Source organism: Anarrhichthys ocellatus, unplaced genomic scaffold, assembly GCF_004355925.1.
Source record: "Anarrhichthys ocellatus isolate YVR2014 unplaced genomic scaffold, GSC_Weel_1.0 scaffold452, whole genome shotgun sequence".
NCBI classification, from domain to species: Eukaryota; Metazoa; Chordata; class Actinopteri; order Perciformes; family Anarhichadidae; genus Anarrhichthys; species Anarrhichthys ocellatus.
The window spans coordinates 1-26,146 of record NW_022280426.1 but is presented as its reverse complement, the minus strand read 5'-3'; the positions used below and the strand labels follow the sequence as shown (position 1 = coordinate 26,146).

Here is a 26,146-nt window from a genome sequence, read left to right as displayed (position 1 = left end):
AACACAGAAACTGCCCTCTTAAAAGTCATAAATGACCATCTCCTTACCTCAGACGACTGTCTGCTCAACATACTCATCCTATTTGACCTTACTGCAGCATTTGACACCATCAACCACTCAAACCTCCTCACCCGCCTGGAATCCTCTTTTAGTATCAAAGACACTGGCCTCTCATGGTTCAAAACCTACCTCTCAGACATACAACACTTCTTTTGTGTAAACGACTGCAAATCTGACCTGTGTCTGCAACAAATCTGAAGTCATCATCATGAGCCCATAAACCCCCCAATAGCTCCCTCCATGTAGATGACTACACTGTCTCCCCTTCTTCCAAAATCCGCACCGTGGAGGAATTTTTGATGCTTTCATTTGAATCCCACAAAATTGCTCTTTACATATTACACTTTTTGAGTATGGACTGTGAAGTGTGAAGCATTGGATCACAAATGAACCAGTCCGTACAGGCATGCACACATGTTCTCTGAGCGACCCTGAAAAGATAAACATCGAACAAAAAGTTTGGAAATTAATGTTTGGTAGATTATTTCTCTGTTGTAACAATGCTTCTTGGCAATAAATTGTATACCGTTGGAAAGCCTGTTTATTTCCCTTTCAAACGGTGCCCCATTTGTAAGGAACATGCATTTGTGGGATGAGCAGCACAGCTGAGTATGTGGGTTGCGCCCATGAAAAATTTGCCAAATCTTCTCTGCCAATGCCAAACAGCTTATTCTGCTGTTGCTATTGACCATCAGGCCAGTTTGCCCTGGTGTCGGCAACACCTGCACTGGAACCTGAACATGTGGAGGAATGTTATGTTCAGCGATGAGTCCAGATTCTGCCTAAAGAAGTTGAATCGTAGGGTCAAAGTGTGGAGAAGAGGGGAGAACGCTATGCTGATTGCTCCACCTTTTGGTGGAGGCAGTGTGATGGTGTGGGGCAGCATCTCCATCACTGGAAAAACGAGGCTTGTCTTCATTGGAGGCAATCTCAATGCAGAGAGATATCGAGATGAGATTCTGCAACCAGTGGCAATCCCATTTCTCCAGTCTGGGACCGAACTCCATCCTCCAAGATGACAACGCTCGCCCCCACAGAGCGGGGTTTATCAGAGACTACCTCCAGAATGTGGGAGTGGAGAGGATGGAATGGCCTGCCAGCAGTCCTGACCTCAACCCAATTGAACACTTGTGGGATCAGCTTGGGCGTGCTGTTCGTGCCAGAGTGACCAACACAACCACATTGGCTGACTTGCGACAAATAAATAAACAGGCTTTCCAACGGTATAAGATTTATTGCCAAGAAGCATTGTTACAACAAAGAAATAATCTACCAAACAATGATTTCCGAACTTTTTGTTCGATGTTTATATGGCAATGTTAAAGCGACATGATAATTTATCCTCTCAGTACAGTTGTATTTCTTAAGGAAACTCAAGAAGGCACAATTCCTGTGCCAAATTGTCAACTTCTACAGAGAAGCAATAGAAAGCATCCTGACTGGAAACAGTACAAACATGCATGGGATATGCACGGCCCAGGTCAGGAGATCTCTACAGCAGATGATTAAAACCACACAGAACATCATTGGTACCCATCTACTGAGCATCACTAATATTGGTGAGAAGAGGAGCCTTACAGTGTTCTCCAGAACGTGGTCATCACTGTCAGAAGACTCTCCTAAGCTGCTGCCGTCATCACTGTGAACACACAGATTTGTAAGGCCTTAGTTGCACATTTAAAAAGAGAGTACATTAGAAGGAAAGACTGGTTAGAGCCCTGAGGTGAAAGACGGTCTTCAAAACCAGGCAGTAAGCAGGGAGTGTCCTTTACCCAGTGTCATTGTGGCTGTGCTTGGCTCTCTTAGCCAAGTGTTTGCTCTCCTGATCATTCAGCCCGGAGTCCTTCATGATTGCATCATACACTAGGAGAGAGGATTGAGAAAAAAAAAATCAGAACTCACAGATCCTATTCCAAGAGATTTTGATCATGAACACTGGAATACGGTATCAATCTACTTTTGCCTCTTTTACCTTTTTCTACTTGAATCCTGAAAGCTGTCTTGTTTCTCCTGCCATACTCCATTCTAAAGATGCAATATAAACCAAACACATCATCACTTTTATTTAGCATACATACACATACACTCAGTGTCCAGTTTAGTTAAGACAAATGCAGTCATATCCAACAGCCTGCAATAACCCCCACCGTTATGGAGGTGCAAATGTTCAGTTTTTGTCCGAACCCTTTGAGGTGTTGATTCAACTGTATGCTAATTTTTAGGGTTGTAGTTTATGCTGCTGTTGAACTTTATTGTAGTCTACTGACAGGTGTTTCACCTCACACATATCAATAAAGGTAGAGTAAGTGAATGTAAGTAAGTAAGAAAAAGTACTTCTATACATGCGATTATATACTTTGATAAACCAGTGCTCAACATTAACTTTTAAAAGTGGTTGCCATGTTGCCAATCAGGCATCAGCTTCTGGTTGGCAAAACTGAAACTAGGGTTGCCATTTTAAGTCATCTTATATTTAGATTAATTAAGATAAAATGCAGTTTTACATCAGCTCAGACTGTAATATTTATTACTGTAATAAAACTATTACAGTAATCAAACAAAACATCAGCTTGTCCATCATCTCTACTTTCAGCTGAATTCCATCTCACATACGTCTGAAGAGATTGGGGTGCACATTTTGCTGTTCCTATTTCATATATGTGTATACACCAGTGGTGGGCCGTCAGGGCCAGCTAAGCCTTCTCTGCTGGCCTAAACAGAATCACAAAGTTATAGCTATTTTATAATTTAATAATTTTTCACAAATACACTACATGCATTATAATTTTTTTTCCCCATTAGCTTATTTTCTCATTGCACAGCTCCTGTCTTCTGCTGTTGCTGCTCTGCTTCCAGCCTGCAGCGCTGCTTCCAGCAAACCTTGTTTTAAAGTCTTCAACCAATCAGATCTTTAGTTTGACATGTTGGGCGTATTCTTTGACGTGCCAGTGGCACCGAGGTAGCCTGCTAAGTACGTCTGCATTAACGTGCGCCGTGATTGGTCAGTGGGCGATCGCGTGATTAATGTGAAATTTAAGGAAGCTAGCAGAAGTTAGTTGGAGTAGTAAGAGTTCAAATTGAAAGATATGGAAGAAATTATGAATTTTTTAGGGTTTTGCTTGGTGTAGTTTATCTAAACGTCGAACAAGTGATGGCATCTCCATCACTGGAAAAACAAGGCTTGTCTTCATTGGAGGCAATCTCAATGCAGAGAGATATCAAGATGAGATTCTGCAACCAGTGGCAATCCCATTTCTCCACAGTCTGGGACCGAACTCCATCCTCTAAGATGACAACGCTCGCCCCCAAAGAGCAGTTTATCAGAGACTACCTCCAGAATTTGGGAGTAGAGAGGATGGAATGGCCTGCCAACAGTCCTGACCTCAACCCAAGTGAACACTTGTGGGACCAGCTGTTCGTGCCAGAGTGACCAACACAACCACGTTGGCTGACTTGCGACAAATCCTGCTTGAGGAGTGGAATGCCATCCCGCAGCAGTGTGTGAGCAGGCTGGTGACCAGCATGAGGAGGAGGTGCCAGGCTGTTGTGGCTGTGTTTGGTTCTTCCACACGCTACTGAGGCTCCTGTTTAAATGAATAAATTGTAAAATTGCCAATATGTCTTGTTTCTTCCTTGTAACTGATAGACTTCAATCATCCAATCCACCAAACAAGAGTCAATAGCAACAGCAGAATAAGCTGTTTGGCATTGGCAGAGAAGATTTGGCAAATTTTTCATGGGCACAACCCACATACTCAGCTGTGCTGCTCATCCTACAAATGCATGTTCCTTACAATTGGGGCACCGTTTGAAAGGTAAATAAACAGGCAAGCATTGTTACAACAGAGAAATAATCTACCAAACACTAATTTCCGAACTTTTTGTTCGATGTTTATTTGTATGAACGGTGTTCCTGGCTGACAACTCGCACATTTTATAGCTGGGAATGAGTTTCATTTTAACTGAGCATCTTGGTGTTTGGAGCTACGCTAAGCTAACCTGAGGACACCATAGCACGGCAGGACACTACGGTGCTTTTGAAAACTTTTGGAGAAACCCGAGTGGATCTACAGATCAACAAACACATTCGCAGGGAAACGGAGTTCCACAACCGCGGCCCACCCGCTGCCGGCCCCGCTGCGAACCGGCCACCGTAAACTGGCGAAATACAACTGGGGAGGCTCGAATGTCACTGGCGTCCATGAATCGAGAAGGACTTCTTACTGGAACTGAAACGATGTACCGTGGGATTAAACTCTTTGTCAACAAAGAAAGGACGATGGAGTTTGTCTTTGAGTGAACAGCATTTGGTAAGTGACAAACTGTGTTTGTTTTTTTACATCTGCAGTAATGTTACTACTGTTCATTTGTCTATCGTGTCGTTTTATGAATAATATTTGAATGGCTCGTGCTCTTGTGTGGTGGAATGCATGGATCCGCTGCAGGTTTGCTGGATTGATGCGTCATGCTTTGTTGTCATATGAATATATGTGACTGGTTCTTATGACTTTGTTGTTGTCATTGTGTTAATTACATTGATTTGACTATGCATTGTGCATTAATGACGCAGCGTTCCATGATGCACGGATTCATGTATCTGCACCGTAGCTGTTCAACTGTAGTAGGACAGCACAGAAGGCCCAGGTATAAAATGTACGGCCGGCCACCGGTATACACACGCATATTTTTTTACATGTTAAAAGTGGTTGCCACTGATGGCAACCAAAGGTAAAGACTCGGTTGCAAATTTCTCAAAATGCTTGCCAATGGCAACCTGGCAACCCTTCTTCTTTTTCGTGTTTATGACTGGAGCATATGACAGAACACATTCATCAACATTAGAAAAGGAAGTGTGGAGATCTGATTAAGAGCAATGGACTTTGAGACGATCAGCACCAATGGCCAACCACCCAGCAAGACCTGCCGGACAAAATGACACCGAAAGCAACTGCTCAAGGGAGAAGAGCCGAGATGGAAGCTAAGCTAACCCAGCTAGAACCCAAGGCTACTCCACTACCCAGCCTACTCCTGGCTGTCTGATGTACGAAAATAAGGTAGAGGAAATAAGACTTGAGGCAAACCCACCAACAGGTTGTCGGTGATTAAACGCAGGACAAAAAATGGACTACAGGAAGGCACTACTGTTTTGTTTGTTTGTCTTGTGTTTCTTGTTATGCATTCCTGTGTTGCATAATGACAATACATGATCCTTGAATCCTTAAATGATGCACTTGCCTGTACAGTTTTTGAAGTTCCATGGCCATAGCTGAAAGGTCCACATATTCCCTGGTGCAGGTCGTCATATACTGAAACCAGAATTCAACATCAAACAGGGTCCAGGTTTAACTACAACATCATCAGATATTTAGACCCAATCTCTGATTGGATTTAACAAGAAAAATAACACTGATAAAGCATTATGCACTTCATGCAAGAACAAGAGGGATATTAGATTTACATGACATCACTGCTTTTGTCTCCCTCATATCCTCTGATGGCTGGCAGTTACCATACCGTCCCATGAAGACATTTATCCTCGTCACCTGTTTATTTACTCTTTGACGTAAATACTATATACATTTATTCTATTATTGCTATTATTACTTTGCTTGGTGAATGAGTATTGAAAAGGTAAGATTGTCAAATGGCATAATTTGTATGTCTTGATTCAGCATTATTTTCTTATCTTGTGTATGATGTGCTATAAAAATGGATGATTTGGTGTGTAAATGGACTATTATTTATACAGGGCCTTTTTAGTCTTCCGACCACTCTTCACCAATTCACACACATTCACTCACAGCTGGATCAGTCGGCTTTAACAGATGGAGTTTGTATCTGCACACATGATCAGTGTACTTTTACTAATAAAGACACAGTAATCATCACTGTCAGAGTGTGTTCTTTTTTGTAGCCCGTTACCTGTTAACAAACTGCATTTAGTATACCGCTCTGTTTATAAGTGCAGGATCGATTTTTACCGGCAGAATGAGTTTGTGTTATTTATTCATTAATTGCATCTGTATGTTTTGAAATATGACGTCATTATTAAATAACCCAGAATATGATTATGGTTTCTCTTGAATACTGGAATAAATTTATTAGGCTCAATGTTTTAGGGGAAATTGACATAACTCATCAAACCCGACACTCAGGAACGATCAGCCTCACGTGACTGAATGGAAATGATGATAAATGATGTAAAAAGTTTTTCGTCTCTCCAGCTCTCTCTAACTTTAATTGTATCCATAATAAAAGTTAAGGAAATATTAGATCAAGAAAAGACAAATCTTTCTAATAAATGAAGAAAGTTGTTTGTGGCGCTTTTGTTGTTCAGACCTACAACAAACTATTTAAACCAGATGGCGAATCAGAAAACAAACCAAATATAAAGCTTGAGTTTAATCTGTGATCTGTCTTCACTCGGGTATTAAACTCCAGTGATGTTGAGAACAATCAGATCAGTCCGATCAGCTACAGCGTCCAATCACATAACTTATGAAAAGTGAAACACTTTCTGGATGCCTGTTCTCGTGCATCCTCACTCAGGGCTCCTCAGAGATCCCTCCACGCTCCTCAGAGCAGAAATGATAGCTTTGGGACGGCCGCCAATATGGCGGCGTAGAACAACTTACGGTTCAAGTGAGGAAATGACAAATAAGAGACTTGGGATGTATCCATATACTGATGGCAGGGCTAGCATGCAAGGTGCCACCTGCCCATCAGGATTTAAACTAAGGCTACGAATAGTAAACGCCCGCTCCCAACTGAGCCATGGCCGTGTGAGTGTGTAAGATATGATGCAGTACAGTGAAAGGGAAAGAGCTTATCTGTTTATACTGAACTGTGAAATGACACAATCTTTTTGGCTTATTTGTGAAATCAATACATCTGAACTCATTACATACATCCGAAGAAGAATGAGAACAAGGATTTGTACCTGCTCCACTCTCGGTCTGAGCCGACTGTCCAGACAGCCACCACTTCTGTTCTTCATTCCTGTGCTTATTTGATCCTGCAGCAGGATAGACCAAAATCAGAAATATAGCACAGCATGTATTCTACACTCTTTTTCGGGAGCAATGACATCGGCAATACAAAACAACCAATCAGGAAAGGCGAAGGGTTTTATTGGCATAACCAACTCACTGACCAAATATTCTTAACTCAGGGTACACTTACCAGCTGTTTTTCAAAGTCTTCGACAGAATCTCATTGTGAGCGTGTAAAAAAGTAAGTCAATGAATCTCTGTGGTCAATGAGCTGTTTGTTACACATCTAAGTGATGTTACAGTGCATTCACACGTGATAGATTCAAAGAGGCTGGCTGTATCTTGCTTCTGACTCACACGGAAAACTTCACAGACCCCATACTTATAGAGACAACAAACTGTGTCTTTGTATAGGAAGAGGTAAAGTCAGGATTCCAGGAAACATCTTGGAGAGATTGATAGACTACAGAACTTTCCCATGTAGAATCCTGAATATTTGAGCAGGTCCTAAATTCTGTCAAAGGTAAATATTACCTGCAGTCACCACGTTCTATTCTCCTTGACCAAACTTCAATAAATATTTCAGCTGACTCTCCTTTTTATCACAAGTCAACCACTTCACAGTTATTCATCACATACACCACTTACATTCTTCTTATTCCAACTGTCAATATGAACAGCTCGCAGAAGATTTCCACTCGCAGCAGGGACAAATGTACACAAATTAATATTAAGCAGGGATAAAGATTATTCATCAATACCCAATTGAATGATTTAACAATAAACATATATTGGTATTAATAGATAAGTCATATAGCCTATACAAATTAAAAAAATACTGCAGCAAGTTCTCACATCTAAGTAGCTTGTTCCCGCTAATATGGGGGACTTTAACGGGAAAATTTCTTTTGATCATTTATCATTAGGTATACTGTCATCATTTCTTAAATATAGCTTTAACGTTCACCAAACATTCTTTTAAGAAATAACGAACGGAAAATAGGAGGCACAAAACATAAAACACCAGTGGCACATTCACCCGCTATAATGTGGAAGCAGACTGGATTCAAACCACAGACGCATTCTCAGTCAAACAAAACAAGGTTATTTACCTCAACAAAAACACCACCACGTTGGCAAGCGTAACCAATTATTTTGTTGTGATGGTAACTCGGTTTAACATCTAGCACATGGACGTATTATGGAACCATGGTTTGTCAGCGTGACGATCCCGGAAACGAACATTGTTCTTCTTCGTCTGCTTCCCCCTCTTCTTTTTTAGTTTAATGACAGTGCAACCATTGCTTACAGTGCATACCACCACCTACTGTACCGGAGGATGTAGTATAAGGTATTATTGTCACTGGATGATTTTTGCAGGTTTGCAGCCACGATAAGTCAATCAGTCAGCCAGCAATAAAGTTATAATTCAGGGTAAATCAGCTCTTTTTACAGTCAGACTCATCACAAGTCTTAACACTATAGCCGGAAACATTCACCCAAATAGTTTAAAAAGCCTTAATTAAATCAATAAATTGATGATATAATGAATCGTTATATACAAACAATTCAGTGTTTGTGCCCATTGTAGTTTATTCACGTTCAATTGTGGGAAAGTGGCAGAAATATGACTTTATGACAGTTATATATTATGTACATTATTTAGAATATTTGTTTATTTCTTTGAATTAGCTCTCCATAAATCTATGGTTGGAGCACACAACGTTTGAAAAAGCGCAACGTTTACGAGCTGTCTCTGTTTATGATTCTCTATTTCCTTTACTTCATTTTCATTATTAAAGTTTGATAATGGAACAAGCTGATGTTTTGGTGCGCTGAATTGCATTTGCACGTGTTCATTCAATGCAAAAATACCACAGACAAAGCGTTAACTGCGTTTAGGCAGCATTGGCTATCGAACAACACATAGCAGAATACACATTAACACAAGTAGACCAATGAGATTAGCTAATGCCCCTAAACTGACATTGTTCATTATACAACAGCAACAATGGCAAATTAATTATACTTCGTGCACAGACCCTCAATCTCGTTTTTACCCAATTTCTTTATTAGTATATATTTTCTAATTTATTTGTATCAAACACAAAATAAGCTAATCTATTTTAATTGTAGCTTACAGTTTCATTGTGATGTAAAAAGCTTTATTTATTCTTGTTATTTAGTTTTTTTAAGTTATTGTATTTGTAAACTCAGATTTACTTTAAATTGTGAATAAATACCTGTTTAAGAAAAACGTTTATACTATTTGCACATACGCCATGAGAGAAAAGCTGCTCTCACTTTCACTTCCTCGTAAGGTTATTTTAGGGTAATTACTTCCTCCTTTTATGTTCTAGGCCTGGTCTGACGGTGTAGCAGTCATGAAGGACGATCACAGAACAGAAGAACAGGCGGAGGTTTCCCGGCAGGAGGTTTATGAAGATTATGTGAACCATTACCTTCAGCCATGTCCAGAGGTTCGGCCGTGCTGCGATCCCTCGTTGCTGAAGAAGGCGGCTCAGTATCTGCTGAGGGAGCCAGAGCCCAGAGAGACTTTCACCGTGTTCCCATTCTACCAGGCTGTAAGGCAGGATTGTATATCACAGAGCACATACGGAAGGAAATATCTGAACGCTTTTATTAAAGCCACCGAACTGCTGGAAACTATCTGCGTCAATCTATTCGTTCAACCCTGGAAGAAAGAGATCAAGACACTTAAGGTGGCTTTCTTCTTTTTCTTTCTTTCGTTTGTTTTTCTTCAGCCACTGCCTTTCAGGTAACTTGAATTACCCCGTGTGTAGGGGTAATTCAAAGTGAATTGAGGAATACTCAACATGTAAGCATTGTATCGGATTAAATTATGAAGTTACTTAATTTTGACACATTTTCAGTGTGTACAGAAACTGAATACAAACTCAAACCTGCCTTAAATTAGTGCTTCGTATTGAATTGGGACACAGCTAGTGTCTCCATGGCATGAGTTGTAGACCAGAGAGCATTGACGATTATGAAATTATTTTTTAACTATAAAATGTCACACTCTCTACATATCTTGGTCACAAATCTTTAATGACCACATTTTAACGATCCTTAATAAACTACTGTTTCTTTATTTAATAATAAATAGATAAATAATATAAATGTATTTATTTTTCTCTCTGTCTCTTTCAGACGTTTACTGGTCCATTTATTTACTGTCTCCTGCCAGTTCTCAGCAGTTCTACCATTCAGTCAGTCCTGGGCTCTATTGGCTACCTGCCCCGTACTGATACTCCACAAAGGTAGGGAACAAAGAAAATAAGAACCAGAACAAGAGTGACAATAAATGGTTTAGACATCAAGCAATACGATGGCTAGGGTGTCTCCCTGCCAGGAGAAACATACACCATGCACACATCCACTTGTAAACAGTGAATTAGGCCTGCACTTTAGCCAGGTGAGTTAGACTTAAGATGTCTTGGCAAAGCATGTCAAGCACCTAAGATATAATATGTCAAATGTACAAGTGTTCATATGTTCTCTTTTAAATTTTTGTGAGAAAATCAATTCAATTCAATTGAAATGGTCTTGATTGGCATGGGAAACATATGTTTATGTTGCCAAAGCAAGTGTGGTATAAATACAAAAAAATGTATCTACAATAAGTAAAGATCTTCGAGAACAGTGGTTTCCAACCCCGGGGTCAGGGGGGGGGCAAAAATCACAAGGCGTATGCCAGGATTTAGTCGCCAGAGGTTGTCAAAATTAGATTTGGACATATAGAACTTGAATTATAATAACACACTTACTGGATCATTTATACAAAAGTCTGTTTATAAATTAATTTTCCTCACTCATAGGCCACATTCTGCCAGGCGTATTTCTTCGCAGTTACAGATAACGATCGGGCTACACTATTATCATTAGTATACTATTCAGCGAATTAGATTCCAGTGGTGGCTTCGTATGATTGTCTCTGACTCCTGCGATCCAAACATTACCACAAACTCCAGAATGCTGTACAGTAAAACTAAATGTAAATGGACTGTATTTGTACAGCACTTTTCTAGTCTTTCCAACCACCACACAAAGCGCTTTCACACTACTTGTCATCATTCACCCATTCACACACTGATGGCAGGGGCACCTTCGACATGCAACTAGCAGAGCCGGGGATCGAACCGCCAACCCTCTGATTGAAGGACGACCCTGTTGTCGAAATCGATGAGTCATATTTATTAATAAAAACAACAATAACAAACTCATTTAATACACTGAATCACTTTATTCAAATTGAGAATTTTGTTCATGGACAGCCATTTATGATGTCAGAAATGGGGGGCTCATCTTCTCTTAGATAAAAGTCACACACATGACTTGGAGGTATTCAGTTACTTCAGTCACATTATGATTCTGTCTCCTCTCCCCCTCTCAGCCCACCCTTTCAAAATAAAAGCCCCACAGAGTGAATTCTAACTGGAATGCTTGTGATGAAGCCTGTCATTTAATAACCTCGGTGTATGTGTGTCAAATATTATGATTATGCCTCCTCTCCCCCTCTCTCATCACCCCAGTCCCACCCTTTCAAAATAAAAGCCCCATGGAGTAACTGTATCTGAACATGAAGCTCAGAATGAGGTTCATGTTAAGAAATGTTAAGTACAAGTCTTTCCATCACAAATACAGAAATGTAATTTTGAAAGGTATATATCTCAAATACAGAAATCATTTCCAAAGGTATGTGTCTCAAACAAAGGTATATATCTCCAAAGGCTTCTCAAACAAAGATGTATATCTCCAATACAGAAATGACGGGAGCGATTTGTGGACTGTCCATCAAGAATACAAGATTCAATCCAAGAGTATGAATCAAAAATGCAGAAAAGAGAGAAGCGATATTTCAATTGAACCTCAATGACACTACCGGTAATATTGGCATGTATATTGCGACGTCTTCGGGCAGTAAAAGCCACACTGTCAAACTTTCTTGCGAAATTTTCTAGTTCTAATTTTGTAATTCAATTAGATTTATTTTGTATAGCCCAAAATCACAAATTTGCCTCAAGGCTTTACAATCTGTACACATATGACTTCTTCTGTCCTGGGACCCCGACAGGACAAACTCCCCCCAAAAAAACTTAAAACTTCTTGTACTTCTTGGGGGCGACAGAGTACACAGAGTACACACGTGTACAATTCACTTTTGCGAAATGAATAAAATTATATTTTATGACATATCATATACCTATGTAACAAAGAGATTCTGGGCGAAACAACCATGGGAGCCATTTTACACACTGCAAACACAATTATACACAAACTAATATATCTAGAAGATATCTAGAAGATTTACCACAATATCACGTATTTCTCGCCCAAAATCGGCGGCGTATGCACTCCGTTTGCATCTCCCATCACAAAGCTGGCAGCTATCATGGCGGATTGATACATGCGGAAGCATGAGGATTCGACCCCGCGTCAATTCATACTCTTTAGATTCCTCTCCATCAAACCGTTCAAAAGTTACATAAACAAAGCCAACTAACAACACACCGCTCCCCAGAAAAAAAATTTAACCGCCGCGTACCTTTTGCTGATTTTCATGCCGAAAAACGCAGGTAATCCATTGAAATCCGCATAAGCATTATATTCCGTCTCCCCCACTGTCTGTGTGAATTGAAATGACGGTCCTAGGAGCTTCTATGTGGAAATGGTCAGCATTCCCCTCCTGGACCAATGGTTTTACTCATGGGGGTTGTGCCAAGCAGATAGAGATTTTTAGTGGCTAGAAGGCTGTCAATCTACTAAATAACCCGCCTACTGCTTTCGTGAGTCTCTTCCGCATTGAATAAGGTGTCACATGATGAAATCCGCCAATCACAGGCCTTACAAAGGCTTACAAAGACACAGAGACGAGAATATTCCATGGAGGAGAGATATGACAGCTCAAAATGGCTCAAAATGATGCCAAACTGCTTTATTAGGATTATTGAAGACAAGTGAATATATAGTTAATATATAGTTATATAGTATATAAAATTAGAATAGAGCAGCGCAACAGCTGGTTCCAAAAATGAAAATTTGGCTTGACTGTCCGTACTCAGACCTCATTTATGCTGGCCTGCTTCACTCAATCGAAGTAAAATGTGTTGTGGAGACTGTAAACACGTTGTGCTATGACTGTGGCATATTTTTAGGCTTGGATCTGCATTATTTCAAATAAATATTTTCAATACAAGTGCTTTTTTTTCCAGGCGAACCTGAAACTTTTTCAATTTGAGCTGTGTGCCATCTTCATTCACTATTAACCAGTAACATATACACAATATTTTCACATCTCAACACATCTCACAAGTGTTACCTGAATTGTAGCATCACAATTATTAAAATAGACCTTGTAGTTACAGAATGAAAGTCTTTTTAGTATGGGTACACAATTTTTGAGCAGAGGCTTAAAAATAGGTCTAGGGTTTAAGAGGATTAACAGGGGGGAAAAAGGAAGAAACCTTAAAGGGAGCAACAAAGGAGGGATCCCTCTGGATGGACAAAGCTGCAATAGATGTCATGTGTACAGAATGAACATCATAACAGAGTTACAACACATTCAATGCATATTAATATAATTATAGTAATAAGCAGAATAATGATGGAAAAATTACAATTACTAATAATAGCAGCAGTGGATATAGTAGAATAATAATGATAATAAAAACAATGGTATTGGCAATAGTAATAACGTGACTACAAATAATAATGCTACTATCATTATTAGTCATAGTCAGTGGGTGTCAGGCAGGACCACGGTCCAGATATAACGACGATCCATCAGAACCTGTGAGGCGAGAAAGTACAAAGACTCCGGGGAAGAAGCAAAGTTAGTAATGTTTATTAATGGGACATGAATTTATACAGAAGGAGAGAGAGAAGAGGAGAGAGGAGATCAATGTATCCTACGAAGTCCCACAGCAGTCTAATGCTGCGTTCACACCAAACGCGTCGCAAATTATTCGCGCCAGTAGATTACATACAAAGTCTATGCACAGACGCGATGAGACTGGCGCGGCGCGAATTTGCGATGGCGCGGAGCGATGGATGCGAATTTGCGGCACGTCCAGCGCGATTCGCGCGATTCACGCGAATGAACACTTGGTCCCCGGCGTTTTGACCGGCAGCGCGATGGATGCGAATATGAGGCGCGATGAATTCGCCACGCGTTTGGTGTGAACGCAGCATTAGTCCAGCCCCTAGATATGCTGCTAAAGGCTGAGGCAAACCTGAGCCAGCCATAACTATAAGCGTTATCAAAGACGAAAGTCTGAAGCCTACTATGAGATGTGGTAAGTGTGTCTTCCCCAGACTGAAACTGGAAGCTGGTTTCACAGAAGAAGAGCTTGATAGCTGAAGGTTCTGGCTCCCATCTTACTTTTTGAGATTCTAGGAACCACAAGTAACCCCTATATGCTTGTAAATGTTTTCAATCACATTTGATCTTAAATGTACACGTAACATTTGGAAACTGGGGGGTTTGGGGTTGTACCAACTAAATCAGGGAGTGAATCTTGAAGCAAATGGGGAAAGTTACCAACATGTTGGATTCAGGCCAGGTTCTGTCATTTGTGAAGTAGCATTTGGTCCGCTCTTCTCATCCATCACCATTTGTCTTGTTCTCTTTAGTTGTCCTCTAACTGTTTGATGTATTTCAGTGAATACAGACTCAGTGAGGATGCTAACCCAGACAGGGCCATGCTACTGGGCTTCGAACTGCTGCTGGCCAGGGTGGAATGTGACCACCTCCTGAAGATCTTGGAGAAGGATCAGCTGGGACCACAGGTAAGATCACAAATCGTCCAACCATGTTAAATATTTGCCTTTTAATGACATAAGTTAAGTTTTAGAAAAGGAATGAATTAAAAAAAAGAAACACTTAGATCACACATTTGGGGATATATAAACACACACATTGTCAGTGTATCTCATTAGCATGGAAAATACTGATAGTGATACTGAGTATCTAATATGTTCTACTCTGTTATTTTATTGTATATATTGTGCATTTTTCATAGTTAATATTTTTACTCTGTTACTTCATTTGCTGAAGTATATCTTTGCTGCTGTAACAAACAAATTTCCCCCTGGGGATGAATAAATATCTATCTATCTACCAGTCCTCCACCCAACACCTATATGTAAATGAATGGCAGCCATAGGATAGGGTTTACAGTAGATCAGTGTCATTTCATGGTTTTCATGTGCTGTAACCTTACACTGCAGGAATTTCTGGAGGTTCTCCAGAGGAGAATGGGGTCTACAAAACTGGATGAACCTACAGAGAAGAAGACAATATTAGGACAAAAGGAAGAGGAGAACAAGACGATGGAAGAGGTATATATATGAGGAAGGGCAAAGTGCAGAAGTTTGGGTGACTGTGTTGAGAATGCAGTGGCGGGCCGTGCATTTTATACCTGGGCCTTCAGCGCTGTCCTACTACAGTTGAACCACCTCCTAATAACCTCATTATGACGTCACAGCTACGGGTTTGTAACCGGTTGTATATGGACCCAAATGCAACACACAGGATTCCAGGGATCTTTGGCTTTTATTACAAACTTCAATAACAGCAGGCAGAGTTAATCAGGATCAGAAGGCTGGTGGGTTTACCGGGAGTCAGGCAAGGCGGGAAGAACAGGGGCAGGCAGGGTCGGTAACAGGAGATCAGTCCGTAAGAGCGTGCTGGAGAGTCTGGCATAGAAAACCGAAGAACAATCTGGCAAATGTGTCTGGGAGGCAGGAGTCTATATAGGGGCCTGATTACTGATCAGAGGCAGGTGAGTGAACAGGTGAAGGGAGTTAGAACTGATGAGGGAGTGACTGACAAGTAGAGTGAGGAGGGTGTGGAGCTGAATTGTGACAGGGTTATTATTTGTTTCTAGGGGTGTAACAATACACGTATTCGTATTAAATCGTTTGGTATGAGGCTTACGAACCGAACAATACGTTTGAATAATACTATTGCATTTGGAAAATGCAGAAGCTTAAATTGTGGGAAATATAATGTTTTCGGTGGACTACGCTCAACCCGGCAACATGCTGTCTGACACTCCCACCCCGGAACCACAAATTTGTACTCTGGTGAGGCGCGTGTGTTCTGGGAGGCACACTATACTAAACTAGCTTAGCAGGAAAACAACAGCAGTACTCACACTACAAACTTGCCCCGCAGCGTTTAGCTGTTCCCTACTGATTCAAACAGGGCTAAAGTAATCGCCACACAATCCACATTTCTCCAGACCATAATTCTTGCTTTGTAAAAGAAAACAAAACCCCAAACAGAGAATCAAATGTCCGGACCCTAACCCTGCGCATGAGGGAATGCTTCGTCATTAACGGACGATGCATATAGTCAAAATCAATGTAATTAACACAATGACAAGAACAAACTCACATGTACAATACGTATATGACGAGCCATTCAAATATTATTCACATCAGAGGGAACAATATTAACCATATCATAAAAATGACACCATAGACAAATTAACACAGTAGTAAAGCTACTGCAGATGTAAAAAAAAACAAAAGCACTTCACTTACCAAAGCTGCTGTTCACTTAAAGACAAAGTCCATCCTCCTTTCTTTGGTAACAAAGAGTTTAATACCGCTGTTGGGGATTCGACCCCTGAGTTGCTGATTTAAAGATGATTATTGACCACTACAGGGTTCCGGTCAGAGAACACGCAGACATCTGTTTGATCCATACGTTTCTGTATTCAGTCTTATAGTTTGTTGACAGATTTACAGATGATGAATGAGTTTGAACAATAGATGACCGATGAATGACCGAGTTTCTGAAATAAACACAGAAAACGAATTATAGAACTGAAATACTAGCAATAGTAAACTCTTAAAGCAAACACACATACATTCACAGAATACAGGCTTGCTAGCCAGGTTAGCCACTTAGTTCAACTTTGGGCTATTATTTCGACGGCTAATTACATGACAAACACTGACAGTAAATGCACTTAAAAACATTAAGTACAACAACAAACGGAACAGTTACGCCACATAGCTTCAGATTTACACTTCTATCACTTACATCGTCAATGACTCGATCTGATTCGACCGTTGGTCCTACGTAAGATCTACCGTTAGCGCAACCGGAAGCGGAAACAGTCCGCAACGTCCAATACAATTTCAGAATAAAAGCTCCGTAACTTTATCGTCTTTGTCTGTGAAGAATTCACAACAACCGCGGTTGTACAGAACATCCGTGCGGTTCAGTTCCAGCCAGAGGTCCTCCTGCGAACTTGTCCTAACTTGCCCCCCCAAAATGTTCTTCAGCCCCCCCAAATAATTTGGCATTATTGGCTTTAAAAAATATATATATATATTAGTGCTGGACAAGTTAACGCGTTAATTTCGCGTTAACGCATTCATTAATTAATGCCGACAATTATTTTATCGCACGTTAACGCATTTTTTAAATTTATTATAATTTTTTTTCTTTTAATTGAAAGACAAGAGACAATACATATACTGTATATAACAACAAGAGGATGACAAGAACAGTGGGATAAAAGCCAGCAAACATCCTATAGTCAGTTGTGTATGTGTGTGTGTGTGTGTGTGTATGTATGTCCTTGAGCCTTTTGAGATGGGAAAAAAAAAAGAATAATAATAATAATTAAAAAACAACAACAAAAAAAAACAGGTAAGTATTTTTTATTTATTATTATTGTAACAGACTGTCTCATGTTTATCGTTTTGTATTGGAGATATGATGTCCTTCAGGATTGCCGTAGAGAAAAGGCGACTTCCGATAACTTTTGATGATCTAGATCCACTTATGATCCACAGCAAATTTCGTAGAAATCGGACCCAGCGTGTAGGAGTTCGCAAAAATGTGGTTTTTTTCACTAAATTCAAAATGGCTGACTTCCGGTTGGGTTTAGAGCTTAGAGCTCCAAGGGCTTTTTTGTCAGTCTACATGTGATACATCTGTTTACCAAATGTTATGCATCAAAATTTTATATATAGATAGTGAAACGTACTGCGAGGGCTGCATCGTCGAAATATTGTATAAATTCATACAAAATTGAAAATGGCAGACTTCCGGTAGGGTTTAGAGCATGGTCCCAAGAGACTTATTTTTAAGTCTCCATAGGATACATGTGCCTACCACGTTTCATACATGTAGCTCAAACATAGCGCTGGGGCTGCTCTTTTGAAATATTGTAGGGGGTGCTATAGAGGCAATTTAAAACGGCCAATCGCTTCTCCTCTCACGGACAGCCGGCTCTTGGTCACCAGCTAATGCTAGCTTATTGCTAGCGCTCCCTAACCGGACCATGCCGCCGCTGTACTCCACGTCAGATCTTCACAACTTCAACAACCACCTGCGTCCGGATTGCATGGACATTCTCAAAGAACATGGAATACTTCGCCGAGGCCATCCTTCACACAGAGGTTCTGGCCGCATGTTCACTTACAACTTCACGTCCCCAAACTCCATCCCATCCCTCTGGTCCTGTCGCACCCGAACTTCCTTGTTACGTCACCACAACCCCTTCCTCAGTCCTCACAGCATATCACAAAGCAACGTCACCTGAAACTGGCTTTGCTCAACACTCGCTCACTCAACAACAAAAGCCTCATTCTGAATGAATTCATAACGGACAGTAACCTTGATTTCCTCTGCCTCACTGAAACATGGCATAAAACCCTGGACTACTTCTCACTAAACCAGACCACTCCCACCGGATTCACATACATTGACAAACCTCGTCCTGAGGGGCGGGGAGGTGGTGTTGCTGCTGTTTACAGGAAGGACATTAAAACAACCACCATTCCCATTCCTGCCGTTCATTCTTTTGAACACCTTGCCTTCAAACTCTCTGGTCCCACTCCTTTGGTTGCTGCTGTAATCTACCGTCCCCCCTAAGCCAAATCCCTCCTTTCTCTCTGACTTCAGATTTTGTGACTCAGCTATGTGCCATCTCACCTTCCGTTCTCCTCCTAGGTGATTTTAACATCCACATTAATAACACTGACTGTAAATCTACGACAGAATTCCTGGAACTACTACAATGCTTCAACTTCACACAACATATCAACTTCCCCACCCACAGCCGAGGTCACATCCTGGATCTGGTCTGCTCCACTGGTCTCACAATACCGCAACTCTCCAGCCTCAACATCTCTGACCACCTGGCTATCACCATGGACATTGACATCCCTATCCCCATGCCAAAAACGAAGCGCAACATATCCTTCAGAAATCTCAAATCTATCTCCCCCACAACTCTTTCAGCCTCTCTTGCCAGTACCATGTCTGCCTCCCCTGCCCCGCTGTCTGATAATCCCTCCGATCTTGTAAACTACTACAATAACACACTCTCCTCCTGTCTTGATCAGCTGGCTCCCATCAAAACCAAAACTGTCTCATTCACACACTCAGCTCCCTGGTATACTCCTGAACTCCACCAGATGAAATCTCGAAAGCACCAGCTTGAAAGACTCTGCAAGAAAACCGGTTTAACAGTCCATCTCCAAGCCCTCTCCGACTAGCTTCAACAATACAAAGACGCTCTCATTTCAGCCCGGTCCACCTACTACTCACACCTCATACACTCTGGCTCCTCTAACCCAAAGGCTCTCTTCTCCACAATAAACAAGCTTCTCAAACCCAAGGACAACACCTCCACATCCTTCACAGTGAACAAATGCAACTCTTTTCTTTCATTTTTCCAAACAAAAATTGACACCATTTACAGCAACCTGAACACCTCCCCCACCTTTTCCATCTCTCCACCTGCCCCCCCCCCTCCTCCACCACTCAGCCCCTTTCTCAGTTCTCCCTTGTGTCCCCATTGGAGCTGCCAAACTTCACAACTGGAATGAGAAGCTCCACCTGCATCCTGGATCCTATCCCATCTACTCTGGTCAAGGACTGTCTCCCAGCCATCTCACCACTCATCACAGTCATCATTAACTCGTCCCTCAGCTCCGGTTCAGTCCCCAACACACTTAAACTGGCTGCTGTCACCCCCATCCTCAAAAATCCTGGACTTGACCCTGACACCATGAGCAATTTCCGTCCCATTTCCAATCTTCCCTTTCTGTCAAAAATACTGGAACGCATTGTCGCCACACAACTCAAAGCCCACCTCATCTCCAACGATCATTTTCGAGCCATTTCAATCCGGTTTCCGTTCACAGCACAGCACTGAAACAGCCCTCCTCAAAGTCACCAACGACCTCCTCCTCTCCTCCGACGCTGGTCACCTCAACATTCTCATCCTCCTCGACCTCACTGCAGCATTTGACACCATCAACCACAACGTCCTTCTCTCCCGCCTCGAATCCTCCCTCAACATCACCGGAACTGCTCTCTCCTGGATTAAATCATATCTCACAAACGGACAACATTTCATCAGTATCAATAACTGCACCTCCACCACTGCTCCTCTGTCTCAAGGCATCCCCCAGGGTTCGGTGCTTGGTCCTCTTCTGTTCATCCTGTACTTGCTCCCTCTTGGTAACATCATCTGTCAACATGGTCTTCAATTTCACTGCTATGCCGATGATGTCCAGCTCTACATCTCCACAAAGGCCATTACCACTGCTACTCACTCCACTCTCACCAACTGCCTCACTGACATTAAATCATGGATGCAAACCAACTTCCTCAAACTGAACTGTGATAAATCTGACATGATCATCATCGGTCCCACATCCCTCACCAAAACCAGTCACAACTTCTGCCTCACCATCGACAACTCCACTCTGTCTCCCTCCCCACACATCCGCAACCTTGGAGTCATGTTCGACAGCAACCTCTCCTTTGAACACCACGTCAAACAAATCACCAGAACTGCCTTTTTCCACTTAAAAAACATAGCCCGTCTCCGCCCATCACTCTCCTCATCTGCTGCTGAAACTCTGATCCACGCCTTCATCACCTCAAGAATTGACTACTGCAACAGCATTCTCCACGGCACATCATCCAAAATCCTAAATAAACTCCAGTACATCCAAAACTCTGCTGCTCGCCTGCTCACCCACACCCGCTCCCGTGACCACATCACCCCTGTTCTCCAGAACCTCCACTGGCTCCTCATCCCACAACGGATCCAATACAAAATCCTTCTCCTCACTCATAAAGCCCTCCACAATCAGGCCCCCTCCTATCTCACCGACCTGCTTCACCACCACACTCCATCCCGTCGGCTCCGCTCCTCTGATGCCAACCTCTTGTCTCTTCCACTCAGGACCAAGCACCGGACATGGGGTGACAGAGCCTTCTCCATATCTGCCCCCTCCCTCTGGAACTCTCTCCCCAAACACATCCAAAACTGCACTGACCTTTGCACATTGAAATCTCAAATCAAAACCCACCTGTTCAAAACTGATTTTAATGTGTGACCACTGTTGTGTATTTTATCTTTTTAGTGTATTGCTTTTATATATGATGATTTTAATGTAAAGTGTCTTTGAGTTTTATGAAAAGCGCTATATAAATAAAATGTATTATTATTATTATTAACCTGGCTAGGAGGAATAAATAAAAGTATAAAATATGACATTTCCTTTAGCCAGAAGGCGGCGCTATGAGTTATTGAAATATTTTCAATTGAAGTATGTTTAGGCTTGAAGTAGCATCATGCATAAGAAGTTTTGTGCAAATTGGATAATGTACCTTGGAGTTATAACAACTTATTTTTTCATAAACAATGAGGCAAAATGGCCGCCACGCCACGTCAAGGTTCTTTGATGAAAACTCGATTTTGATAACTTTTAATCACAAAGGTCTTAAGAGCATCCTGACCAAAGTAGAAGTTGATCGCTTAAAATCTCTAGGAGGAGTTCGTTAAAGTGCGAAGGCTGAAATCTGCAAAAGGTGACAAAAAGCACAACTTCGAGGGTTTACTGTTGCGCCCCCTAGTTGTTGAATGCAAAATGAATCTCAGGGTATGTTAGAGGATGCAATGTGCATATATGCTGAAAATCTGGTAATTTTAGGACAAACGGTTGAGAAGTTATATGTATTGCTATTAAGCCACGCCCCTAAGAAGTTTATTGGTACATATCTTGTAAACGAAAAGAGATATCATAACTTTTGATGACGTAGATCCAGTAATGATCTACAGCAAATTTGGTAGTAATGGGACTAAGCATGTAGGAGGAGTTCGCAGAAATGTGTTTTACACTAAATTCAATATGGCGGAAAATCTAAGTAGGCGGAGCTTAGGGGTCTGATTGGCTTTTTTGTAACTCTAGCTCAAGTGGACATGTGTGTCAAATTTCAAGTCAATCGGACATACTGGCCGAGGGGCGTCGCCGGTCCGACTTGTAGGGGGCGCTAGAGAGCCATTTCTTAACATAGAAAGATGCATTGTTTTTCAGATGGCTATATTCACCAGGCCTGACAAGTCTCCAAAATTTGGTGAGTTTGTCCTCCAACAAGTCCTCCAACCATGCATACGTTTACCCAAACGGGTACAATATCAATAGGGCCTTCGCGGCCCGACGTCGGTAGCTCGGGCCCTAATAAATAAAGAAAAGAAGCTGATGGAAAATGAGTGGGACCAGAGAGCTATGAGAACTGTAATGGAGCAGCTCTTTTCCAAATCATGTTACTTGTCATTTCAACATAGCAGCACACAATGAGAAGAACTAGACAGCTTTAACTTTAAACTTTAGTCCATTATGATTCAGGTTCATGATTTAGATAGAAAACATATTCAAATTATTTTCCAAAGTTTTAAAAACTAGTTGAACAAAATAATGGAATGTAAACAAATTATATTTAAAGGTGCTATCAGTAATATTTTAAGTGGTTTTAAAAACAACAGTGTCATTAAATACATGATTTGACATGTTTTGAAATTTGATAACATTTTACCAAATTTACCTCACATTTTACTTGAGAAAGGAAACACTGCTAGATGCATTCAGTTTTTGGATGTACGAAACAGAGGAATCAGCTTTTAATGATGGGCCTGAGTGCAAGAGTTTTTTATGGTTCCTACTCGCGTATACACAGTCAAGTAAACACACACACACACACATACAGATGCGCGATGGCACACAGTAAGACAGACAACTTTGATTTTCTGTCAGACTTTCATACCATTTTGTATGAACAAGTGATATAGAACTAGATAAACTTAGGTAAATTATTGCAATACTGTTAAAAAATAGCCTTTTCTTTTTTTTCGGCATATTTGAGTATTTATTTTTCCTTCTGTCACCGCCCCCATAACTTTGTTTGGATGGGAACTGTTGGGGCCGTGCTCCGCCCCATCCCCGGTGGCTAGAGCTGGGGCTAAGTGGAGAGCAGGGCCGTCCTTCAATCAGATGGTCGGCGGTTCGATTCCTGGCTCCGGCACCGCTAGTCGCATGTCGATGTGTTCTTGAGCAAGACACTTAACCCCAAATTGCTCCCATAGCTGTGCCTACAGTGTATGTGATAGAATCTGAATTGTAAGTTGCTTTGGATAAAAGCATCTACTATGACTGTTATGTTATGTAGAGCTCAATTTGGGTCACTCTGACCGTTCCCTTTTGAGCGGGCGACATGGGGAAGGAAGTATGAGTTACCAGTAACTAAAGGTAAAGGGTCTGGGGGTGTCCCAAAGCTGGACCACTCTGTCAAAAAAAGAACAACCAAACACAATAAATAAAAAATAAAGAATGAGCATGCAAGTATAATGCATGTCAGCATACATCATCAACGCACATGACCCAGCCTGACATGACAGACTGAAGAACCAGGATAACAAACATAACCGGCCTTAACAAACCAACTGCACCCTGTACTGAACTCAGCTTTGTTTTATTTCGTCAGGTACCTCTGTATTTGGACACCAGGATTGCAGTGAAACCCCAGCCCAAGCCTCGATGCTGCCATCTCATTGGCGTAGACCAGTCCATTATGGAGATGCAGATGACCTACCCTGACCTTGCCTTCAGGGGCCGTCCTCTGCTACCAGACAAACATCAACGAGCAAACAGCAGCAGTAAAGACGTTCACACTATTAGCACCAATGATAACAGTGGTGACAGTAAAGCTGCTGAGGTTCCCAAAATAGAGTGTATTAAAGGCACCAAAGTCTCTGCTACAACTATACGCAGTAAAAATTATGGCAGCAAAGCTGATGAAGTTTTTGGTGACGATTGCAGAGGCAGTGGTTGTAATGACATGAACAGTGGTGAGCCCGCCGCAGGAGACACCAATAGCAGCCACAACACTGATGGAAGCAGAGATGATGGTGAGCTCAGGGGTCCTCAGGCCATTTCTCTGCACATCACACTGAGAGCTGCAGCCAAAGCAGAGCAGAGCCTGAAACATGGAGAGGCTCAGCCCACAGCAGAGCCTCCTGCCTGGACACAGCAGCAGACGGTAGCAGGTAACACACTCACACATCTAAAGTACTAAATTTCAGGTAACATATGTACACAATTTCAAATATATCGTGCACTGAATACCAGAAAAAGCTGTAGCTCAAATTTCTATCCCATGAATGAGGAGTCTAAAATCCTCCTATCACAGGATACATAATCTCATAATAATGTAAAAGTTTATAGGTTAAAACAAGAGAGAACCAGAGATATTCAAACGATAGCTACCACAGTATAAACTGTATGGCAAAATGTCAGTCTATTATCATTGCCCCCCCCCCCCCCCTAATTTTCATTATGTTGAAATATTACAGACTCTCTTTTCTAAGAAGAAGAGTCTCGCTCTATGCACTTACGTTTCATTTGTTGATTATTTTTGCCTTGGAAAACTAAGGTTTTGTTACTTGCTGTACTGTCACCTGCAGCATAAATATGAAACTCTGATTTTTACAGACCTACAAAATAAGAGACCGGCTAACCCAAAGCTTCCCTCTCTGAGCTCCACGGACGAGGTGCAGGAGCTAAGGGAGCTGGCAGAGAGCATGTGCCAGTTCCATGTGCAAGAGACCAAAAAGGAAGTGAAGAGAAAAGAAGAAAACAAGAGGGAAGAGGGAAACACAAATAAAGAGAGGAGTCAGACACAGAGAGAGGCAAACACAGATGGAGAGGCAGAGGAGGAGAACCTCAGTAAGCCAGCAAGTAGATCCTCTCAGTTTGATCCTGCAATGATGGAAGAGCAGAAGCAGCATACTGAGTGTCACCACTCAACACTGGCCGCCAGTACAGCAGATTGCCAGAGCTGTACAGGAGGAGACAATACAGAACAGCAGGAAGTAGAGGATACTGTGAGAGCAGAAACAGGCAGAGATGAGGAGCAGCTGACAAAAAGCTTTGTTATAGTCGAGCGTCACAAGAAATAACATGCTCTCCAGGCTAGTTTACATGTACTGTATATGGAAATTATCAAGAACAAAACTACTGAGCAAGCCAATACCAATACAAGCTGTTATCAGTCTGTAAACCAAGATTTAACAGTGCATTAAACGAGTCGTTTTAATTATTTAACACTCACCCTTGTTGGCTTGACTTATGGCTGTAAAAAGATTGTAGTTTTGTTAAGTACAGAAACTAAAAACTGTTAGTTACAGTGAAGGAACATCCTGAGTTTATGGATTGACAACAGAGAAGTGGGTAATGCTGCAGTGGTATTTGTTTTCATTGGAGTCCACTGTTGATAGGATATAAGGTAATTATAATATAAGATAATTGGAACTCACCCCAGTCACTGCTCCTCATAAGGGACAAAACTAACAATTGTTTACCGCCACAAGTCAAGCCTAAAGGTAGAATTCTCCAGACAAGATACTTTCACATTCTATAAAAACTTAATAAACTTGTTTAAATGAACTCCAATGTAAATTTTACCTCCTCACTTGTACTTATACCTGTCTTACTTGTAGAAATAATTGAAAGAAGCAATGTATAAATACACAAATGAATAGCCAGTCAGCAAGTTTTGAAAAACATCTTTCCCAATAAATATCTTAGTTTGAGTGATGATGTCCCTCATGTACACAAATGTACAAATGTGATTTCACTTGTGGGATTTCTGTATTTGTGTTCTTGCCTTTTCTCTAGATTGACGTCGGTGGAATTTAGCTAAAACAGGGTGATGTCGCATTCTTCCATGGGCCATCACAGCTGAGCAA

General features: G+C 41.4%; 2 protein-coding genes across 7 annotated transcripts in view; one reads left to right on the top strand and one right to left on the bottom strand.

Moving 5' to 3' along the window:
• LOC116401445 (nuclear valosin-containing protein-like) overlaps positions 1-9,719 on the bottom strand; it is a 15,722-nt gene extending 6,003 nt beyond the window's left edge. Inside the window, exons 1-6 of one of the 5 annotated variants that reach the window (XM_031879838.1) lie at positions 7,243-9,714; positions 7,001-7,075; positions 5,296-5,366; positions 2,033-2,085; positions 1,833-1,923; positions 1,639-1,699 (exon numbers count right to left, since the gene is read on the bottom strand). In XM_031879838.1, the coding sequence (XP_031735698.1) occupies positions 1,639-1,699; positions 1,833-1,923; positions 2,033-2,085; positions 5,296-5,366; positions 7,001-7,057 (333 nt within the window). In that variant the 5' untranslated portion in view covers positions 7,058-7,075; positions 7,243-9,714. Of the gene's footprint in view, positions 1-1,638; positions 1,700-1,832; positions 1,924-2,032; positions 2,086-5,295; positions 5,367-7,000 lie in introns of all 5 variants that reach the window. The other 4 variants (XM_031879841.1, XM_031879843.1, XM_031879842.1 and 1 more) reach the window with 4 other exon arrangements.
• Positions 9,387-26,143, top strand: LOC116401444 (uncharacterized). Of its 2 annotated transcripts, XM_031879836.1 has the most exons (6): positions 9,387-9,775; positions 10,227-10,336; positions 14,738-14,864; positions 15,306-15,416; positions 23,884-24,445; positions 24,891-26,143. In XM_031879836.1, exons 1-6 carry the CDS (start codon positions 9,437-9,439, stop codon positions 25,355-25,357), a joined length of 1,716 nt encoding a protein of 571 aa, XP_031735696.1. In that variant the 5' UTR covers positions 9,387-9,436; the 3' UTR covers positions 25,358-26,143. The 2 variants fall into 2 exon arrangements, with proteins under 2 accessions (XP_031735696.1, XP_031735697.1); XM_031879837.1 differs by lacking the exons at positions 9,387-9,775; positions 10,227-10,336 and adding an exon at positions 13,689-14,371.
• The last annotated feature ends 3 nt before the right edge of the window (positions 26,144-26,146 follow it).

Coding starts and splice junctions, on each gene's coding strand:
- LOC116401444 (XM_031879836.1), top strand. CDS start 9,437: ATGAAGGACGATCACAGAACAGAAGAACAGGCGGAGGTTTCCCGGCAG. Junction 9,776..10,226: donor AAGAGATCAAGACACTTAAG/GTGGCTTTCTTC, acceptor TGTCTCTTTCAG/ACGTTTACTGGTCCATTTAT. Junction 15,417..23,883: donor AGAACAAGACGATGGAAGAG/GTATATATATGA, acceptor TTATTTCGTCAG/GTACCTCTGTATTTGGACAC.